Source organism: Bacillus rossius, chromosome 5 (genome assembly GCF_032445375.1).
Source record: "Bacillus rossius redtenbacheri isolate Brsri chromosome 5, Brsri_v3, whole genome shotgun sequence".
In the NCBI taxonomy this organism is placed as follows: domain Eukaryota; kingdom Metazoa; phylum Arthropoda; class Insecta; order Phasmatodea; family Bacillidae; genus Bacillus; species Bacillus rossius.
Window position 1 is genome coordinate 69,869,253 of NC_086333.1, and position 8,541 is coordinate 69,877,793.

General features: G+C 37.2%; 1 protein-coding gene across 2 annotated transcripts; it reads left to right on the forward strand.

Moving 5' to 3' along the window:
- The first annotated feature begins 612 nt into the window (after positions 1–612).
- LOC134531977 (uncharacterized) lies at positions 613–6,704 on the forward strand. 2 transcript variants are annotated; one of them, XM_063368080.1, is made up of 3 exons: positions 613–772; positions 2,875–2,978; positions 4,777–6,704. In XM_063368080.1, the coding sequence occupies exons 1-3, from the start codon at positions 758–760 to the stop codon at positions 5,510–5,512; spliced, it is 855 nt and encodes a 284-aa protein (XP_063224150.1). In that variant the 5' UTR covers positions 613–757; the 3' UTR covers positions 5,513–6,704. The 2 variants fall into 2 exon arrangements, with proteins under 2 accessions (XP_063224150.1, XP_063224151.1); XM_063368081.1 differs by lacking the exon at positions 613–772 and having other exon boundaries at positions 2,923–2,978; positions 4,760–6,704.
- Positions 6,705–8,541: the final 1,837 nt, after the last annotated feature.

Sequence of the window (8,541 nt, forward strand, 5' to 3'; positions counted from 1 at the left end):
TAATTAAATACAGCTTTTTTTTCTCTTAGGTCAAGAAATATGTTGCGTGTATCGTTTTATAGTTTTAAATAACAAAAAATTTAATAATTATTAAAATCTTAATAATGATTTTAAATACATTAAAACAATTTTTTCAGTCAGTAAATATATTTAGTTAATTTTATGAGGAATTTTATGTCATTTTTATAATTGGGTTCAAGTTAAACGTTTTTAGTTAATATCGACCATAATATATTCACAATTAGAATCATTAAAATAATTTTCAATATTTGGACCCTTAAAAAAATTTTAAATAAAAACCTTGATAATCATAAAGTGTTTATATACTGATTGTAGATACTCTAGATACTAGAATTTACCGCTTAAGTTTGTTACGCAGGTTGGTACTGCGTAACGAGGAAACTCGCCCCTGCGGGCTAGTGGGATACCACCCGCCATACACTGCACGGACTCGGCGCGCGAATTTCAATTGATGCGCGTTGGATAGCAGATCCTCGGGTCCACTCGTGCCGAATCGCCTTTGAGCGGAGCACGTGGACGTGGTCGGAAGTTTCCGAGCCGCGTTTCCGATTCAGGATGTCCAGAATATTCCTCGCTGTTTTAGTATGGAGCGCAGCGAGTATATAAGCAGGCTGCTAGCACGAGTTCCACAGAGTCTTCTCTCAACCGGCTGCGTGAATAATGCGGTGACCACGACCCGCACCTTCGATCATCGACGCCGGAAGGGTGCCCGCTGAGGTCTTCAAGCTGCGCACGGATGCCGAAAAAGGCGGTAAGAGAGGCCGCAAATTATACAAGTCAGTTACGGACTTGGTAATAATTCAGTGGTAGCCCAGTAACAATTTGCAAGTTGGCACGGGACTTCGGAAGTAAGAAGTATGTGTCGGACTTTGCAGTAAAATGACCAAGGGGAACATAGAAAATTCCGCCGAGGGTCATGAAGTGGTTTTCGACTAGGAGCATAACAGAGTTCTGCTCAGCAATACTTTAAAAGAAAAAAATATATTTTCTCGTTCTATTAATACGGTGAAAATAAAAGGTGCTACTACTTGATTAAAACGTTAAGGGAGTAGTGCAGTGGCATTAGCGGGACTATCAGTCGTGGCGTTTAAGACTACCTATGAACATAAACAAGGAGGTAAATTTTTAATGAAAAACTGTTTTAAAATAATTTCAAGCAACAGCATGTTAGGTGATTTGTCTCCAATTCTCTGCACTAGTATAGTGTTCGTTTTATTACCAAATAGTGTGAATTAAGAGCCGGCGAAAATGTGCAAGTATCAGGGAATCAGCACGGCGGCAGAGGTAGAATAAAGAAATTCGCTCCGTCGATGTTTCCGGTCCGACTGGGGTGATCAGGTCAAGGATCAACGGAAATAAAAAAAAAACACTCGCCGCTATCACTTAAACGACACTGAAGATTTTAGACAATTTTATTTGGGGAGAAGTGTTGAAATTTAAATTGTGTTAGAAATATCTCGTTCCTAAGTCTCTGGTACTGTTAAAACAATGTCTAATTTTGATCTGTAAGTGAAGGTTTAAGTATTTTGTATTAAAAAGAATTTGTAATTATAACTAAAAGAAAAGGGTCCAGTTAGAATTATTTATTGAGGAATAATTCGTGTGGTTATGAGAAAATGTTTAAAAAGTAGTGAATGGTACGTAATTTTGTACAAATTTATTTCAGGTGTTTTGTTGGTAATCACTGGAACATGAATTGTAGCAGTAATGTGTAACAGCCAACATAATAAGAAAATATATATTAATGTATGAGGATTATATGTGTTTGTATAATGTGTGAATAAATCTCTGTACATGCCGTACTAAATATGTGTTATACATTGCTCTGTGTTTCCTTAAGCTCTTGTTGCCATTCTAATTTCCAACGACTAGGTAACAAGTTAAAGTGGTAATTGAACAATAGATTTCCTTTTTGATGGTTTGTGAAAAAATTTAAATATTGCTAAACAACTAATTTGTTGTAAAATATTGTAGACAAATTATTAGAAAAAGCATTTTTTTCCTTGAAAAGTTATAAATAAAAAGCATTTTTTAATGTTTCTTTTAAAATAAATATTATTATTTTTATACTCTTATACGTTTCATGTAATTTATTATTCTGTGTTTTAATAGGTTTTTATTAAAAAAATATATATCCGAGCAGCCGTAAGGATATATTATTTATTGAAATAATGTTTATGTTGACGTGGAAGTTGTAGTAGATACAATCAAAATTTCCAGAACGAATAAAAATCATCATTAACAGAGAGTTGTGACTCAAGAAATTCAGTGTCACTTTCAGTTCCTGTGTGACGTAGATTATTACTTCTTTGGGTCGTAAAAAAATGTTAGATATAGACCTATCGTTAAGGCCATGAATTCGGCTGTCACGTTATTTAAATAATAGATACGATTAAATTAATTTGGGTTTTAGAAAGATAACCACACTTGGGCCTACTTTATATGATAATAGGCGCATATACTTTGCTATGGTTGATGTATGCTTACTTCAGGGAAGCGATAATAACTAAAATGTAAAAAAAAAATTCCATAAGTGGCCTTGCGCTTAATACGATTTTACAAACATTGTGGCGTGTCTTCGTAATTTTTAGCAGAATAGAATACATTTTAATGTGGTATAGGCATTTTAGTAAAGAATTGTGCTGTAGGATTTATAAAAAGAGCAAATTCCCAAGAGACATATTTTAAGGCAACGTTACACTTTTTTTTTCTTCTTCTAGGAATTCTAGTGACCCCAAAACTAACTTCTACTGTTTGGAAATGTTCTCGTGGACGTCCCGTATCAATCACGTTCTGCTAGTTTTTTTTTTTTTTTCCTTCGATGTCCCATTTATTTTATCTTCTTTTTTGCAGCCTTTTCAGACACTACGCGAGTATAAAATGAAGGCTCCGCCCGGCAAAGACCACACTCTCGTCTCCAAAGCCACAACAGACCCACTTGCAGCATGTCCATCAAGGTAAGTCATTAATTCAGCAAATATTCGTTTTCGTTTATTTTTGTTTTATGTGTGACATCTTATCTCTCGGTATAAGACATTTGGTAGGAGTAAATTTATGAATAGTGGAACGGAAGTCTCATGGAACGAAAATGTGTAACCACGGTACTGCCAACTGTGGCGGATGGCGCTAACCAAAGTTCAAAAAGACAAAGCGAAACTTTGTAGTATTAACTGTTTAATGAGTTGTAACATGATAGACGGTATTTCAATGAAATTTCTTGTCCAAAATCAGGTACAAATCCGAGATTTATTATTTTTTCAAGAATTTTTTTTTTATTTTTTCGGAGCCGTTTCATTTATAATTATAATAATAGTTTATAATTTCTGTCTGCTAATCGAATGATTCGAAAGTCGACGTAGCTGCTCCGGCAGCGAATTCTAGCGGCGGGTGCGAAAACTGCGTGTGTTTCGCGTTCCCCCACCCAGATCATAGAGACGAAGGGAACGTTATAGTATAAACTCTTAAATGAATTTTTTTGTATATTGGCATCATTATTTAAATAAAATTCAATGTCAAAAATCATGTCTAAAAAAAAGTGTTTGGTTGTTTAAACAGCGCTTAAGATATCAAATTTATTACTAAATAGTTTTCATGCTTGATGTGTAAAGCTTAACTCACTAATCGACTTGTAAGTGCAATTTGTAAGTGATATTTTTAAATGTTATTAAATTGGTAGACATTTATGAGGCTTAGAGAGAAATTCATTACGTAGTTAGAGACCAGTAAAATTAGTAATTTTTTTTCTTTTGCCTGTGCCCTATCAAATGGTTGTCATGTTTTATTGGTTGTTCCCCCAATTTGCCTAATCTTCTTGTTTTAGAATGTTGTTAAAGGTGTTTTTTATTAGTTCTAGTACGTCATGTTGTGAAAAATAAGATGTGATCCAATGCCATGGATAATTTAACCATTCCAACTTTTGCAATCTAGACTATTGCCAAAAAGAATTACTAACATTACATTAGTATCCTTTTATAAACACCGCCATAATTATTTACAATGAACAAAGAAAACCGAAGATGCACGATCGGGTGTTCGACTCTCTCGTCTTTGAAAAGAAGGCTTTCCCTGCAGTTTCACCTCGCCTAGTTCGTTTATCTTCTTAGTGAAGCCTAAGTTACTAATTACTACAATTATTACTATCTCAACTTTTAATTATGTAAATTAATAATAACTGAATGCAGAATAACGCATGCACAAGCTTAATTGTCATCAGAACTGTCGAAAACACGCGTAACGGCGAACATAATCTGCCTATTTTACGGAAAACCCACTTAATCCACTAACCATAGCGACGAGAAAAATTGATTTTTTATGTTTATGTTTTTGTGTGAAATATTGGCACACATGCATGGTACCGATACAGGTTCAGTGAAATGTATAATAAGTACTATTCAGAATGTGCACAGAAAAATATTGACACTTATTTGCCAAACTGGCAAACAAACAAATCTGCCCAAATAATAAAAAAAAATTGGACTTAGTGGATTTTCACTGTACGCTCACAAGATGATACCTTAGAAAAAAACATGATTGTAATTTAATCGAGTAAAACTTTTATGTCTTTTTTTTTTTCAATAAACCACGTTTTTTTTTTATCTAAACTGAAATCATTTTGTTATGTGTTGTGGTCTTTTTATATTTGTGTTGGTGGTCTATGTATTTGTATTCAGCCAGCCTATTTTTGACTACTTCTACTGGTTGACGCACAATAAATAAATCATGTTTGAGCTAACTATAGTTTTTTCCCTTCCTTAGGTTATCCTCGTCTTCCTGGCGATGGCGGCAGTCTGCTCGACCACGTATCTGCGACCTAGTCCGTGGCAGCCGGTGCAGGCGTTCCCCACCCCCGGCTCCGCCGCAGCTGCAGCTGCTGCCGGAGCTGCACTTGCTTCCGGCGGGTGGTTTGGCGGTGGCGCATCTGCCTCAGCCGCAGCTGCAGCTGCTGCCGGCGGATGGTACGACGACAAATCTGGCGCAGTTGCAGCTGCTGCCGACGGGTGGTACCCCGGCGCATCTGCCGCAGCTGCAGCTGCTGCCGGCGGATGGTACGACGACAAATCTGGCGCAGTTGCAGCTGCTGCCGACGGGTGGTACCCCGGCGCATCTGCCGCAGCTGCAGCTGCTGCCGGCGGATGGCACGACGACGAATCTGGCGCAGCTGCAGCTGCTGCCGGCGGATGGTACGACGAATAATCTGGCGCAGCTGCAGCTGCTGCCGACGGGTGGTTCGACGAATAATCTGGCGCAGCTGCAGCTGCTGCCGACGGGTGGTTCGACAACGCATCTGGCGCAGCTGCCGGAGCTGCAGCTGCTGCCGACGGGTGGTTCGACGACGCATCTGGCGCAGATGCCGGAGCTGCAGCTGCTGCTTGCGGGTGGTACGATGAATAATCTGGCGCAGCTGCAGCTGCTAACGACGGGTGGTACGACGACGCATCTGGCGCAGCTGCCGGAGCTGCAGCTGCTAGCCGGCGGGTGGTACAGCGAATAATCTGGCGCAGCTGCAGCTGCTGCCGACGGGTGGTACGACGATGCATCTGGCGCAGCTGCCGGAGCTGCAGCTGCTGCCGGCGGGTGGTTTGGCGACGGCGCATCTGCCACAGCCGCAGCTGCAGCTGCTGACGGCGGGGGGTACCCGCGCCCTTATTACTTCCGCTGGCCTCCTTACGTCCCATCTTAATTCCCTCGCCAACTCTCCCCATTTCCTTCCCCTTAAATCTCCTCATCACCCTCCTCATACCCTTCATCGATTTTAAGAGCCTTGGGTCGCAATGCGCAGTATAAAAGTTTAAAAAAACAATAAATAAGTGACAATAGATTTTTTTTCTTATAAGAATTAATTGTTCATGGAGCTTTGTTCACTAATAATGATTTAAAAATAATCAATGTGATTACAAATTTTTTTTTTAAATTGTACAGCTAATTTATTATTTCAAATTAACTCTTGATAAGTTGTGTACTTTCCAAAAATCTTAACTTTTTTATTGTATAGTATTCACTTCTATTACGGAGAAAAAATAATACGTATTTTCTACCAACCACACGCTTTAAGCCAAAAAAAATTTAATTTGTCAAGCTTTTGGTGGGACCAATAGTACCTATGTGCCACATTGTACCTAACCAAGCAGGAGTTCACGAACTTCAGTCATCTCCGGTTTCCAACAGCTCAAGAAAATTACCTCAGTGCCTTAACGACTCGGCGTAAGATCGAAAAAATTACTTTTAAAAATTTACAAAATTAAAATTTATATCACTTTAGTGGAAAACTAAATATTTGCTGTAAATTAAAATTATTAATGTCTTATGACACAAATGTTTTTTGGTAGTGACCTTACAAAGAGTAGTAAATTATTTATTAACTAGTATTACAATATGTACTCACGTCTTGCTGTCTATTTTAACATTGGTTAATTATTTGAAAACATTTTGTGAGAGCATCTAAAGCATTAATGTTGTACCTAATACAGCCATATTCGGTTATTTGTATTAGCTCTCCTCCATAGTTAAGCCAATTATGCTTGTATTAAATGGAGCATGTGGAATTCAAATATTAAGTGCTTTATTCTGTGTCTGTGCATGTTTTCTTTGATTTAATTTTGAAAATGTCTGTTTATTCCTTACACGAATACCTGCAATGTTTCTGCCATAACAATATAATAAAATCTGTTTCATAAATCACAAAATAATTTTTTTTATTTTGTCTGTATCCTTACATCCATTCTTTTCTTTAAAAGTGAAAAAAAGACCCATAAAATTATACTAATAAAAGGCTAAAAATTTAATTGTGTGATGATTTGTTTATTAGATGAACATTTTACGGTCAGTCTACCAAACTATTCAATTAGGAAGAAGATCCGTGCCAACTCAAGTTAAATAAAAACACGCATACAACTATACTAACAGTTATATTACTAATCTTGAAGCGGTATCTTGCATATTTTACTAATCTTGAACTGGAATAAAGATTCTTTGTGCAATGTGGAAAGACACGGTGAGAATATAATTTTTATAATTTTTAATTCCTAATTTTAACCAAATTTGAAGGAGTAAGACTGTTAAATTGTAACATAATAGTGTGAATATATATGTATTGAGTTAAAAATAATAACACTCTCGTTTAATTCTTCCAGCATCTCGTTATAATATTAGGTAGGTTAAACCAAAATGAATTAGCACATGTAAAATGCATCAGTTTACAACTTCGCACAATTTCCAGGTAAAATCTAAATCCTTCAATGCCCCTTATATAAACCATGTTACATATTCGTGCCTTACCTAGGATTCCAACCAAGAAACCCTTTCCCGTAAGTTGGCGCTTCAACCAACGGCATCATGGAGGTTGTCTATTATGTTAATGGTAGGGACAGGAAAAACTTGCGTTAATATTTGGCGACAGTCTATAAAGAAATCATTTGTACACTTAATTGAACATTAAAAATAGAAATAAGGTTGAACTGTTAAAATTTTTCAACTTAAATTTTGCGAAAGAACACTTGTAACCAATTATCAAGTGATGTTCATAAATTTATGGATGTATTCATATATTTATGGGTACCATTTATCACCTTTCTTTAAACACAAACTCAAAAAGATCAGTTCGGTTTATTAACAAAACAGTTAATAATTTTTTAGTCCAAAAATAACACTATTCTTCTCTCGGACGTCCTTCCTTGATGTCGCCAATAAGAAGAGAAGAAATTGAAATAATAATAATAATAAAGAAGATACAAGAAGAAATTTAAAAAAGCGCAAGAAGACATGTGGATTGAACTATCATATGGTCAGTAAGAAATGAAGAAGAAGAAGATTGATGAAACCAGCATTTAGTTTGAAGATAAGATTCATTGTCTGCAGCAACATCTAGCACAACTAGAACAGCAACTTGCCTGACAGGAGCAACAGCTGGCTGAACATGAAGACAGTGGCAGAGCAGATAATGTGGCTTGAACAGGCGATGGAAAGGCTTGTAGAAGCTGCATCCGAGGAGTGCCATTGGATGATAAAAAAAAGCCACAGCTGCTGCAAAACGGAAGAGTGCGTCTAGGGGAGTTAAACGGGAAGATGTTGCCAACGGACACCCAAAAATCCGCCCCCCAATTTCGATGGTCAATCTTCGTGAGCAGCAATTCAGGCGACAGTTTGAGGCAGCTGTGAAGATGAACGATTGGAGTGAGGAAGGTCTCGATCTGCTTCATATCAGACAAATCATTAAATTGTATGAAAAAAATTCATATACTTTCAATTACCTACACGATGAACTCCACAGACCTTGTTTTTATTCGGGCAAATATTCAATTTGCATTCACCGCTCACCTGAGATTTCTGAACTGGATTGACCCTGATGTGGTATATTGTTCGTCGAGTGTTTCTAATCGGCTGTGGACCAATTACAGAAGTGGCCAAAGGTAATTTAGTTTCATTTTCAAGCCATTGATTAACTTTGTACAGAAATATGTTTCTGAACCTTTACAAAATATTCTTTTGGATACCAGTTGCAAGAAATGGTTTGTAATGCTACAA

Excerpts from the sequence above, each read along its gene's own strand:
- LOC134531977 (XM_063368080.1), top strand. Across the intron at positions 2,979-4,776 it reads CTTGCAGCATGTCCATCAAG|GTTATCCTCGTCTTCCTGGC; the intron begins GTAAGTCATTAA and ends TCCCTTCCTTAG.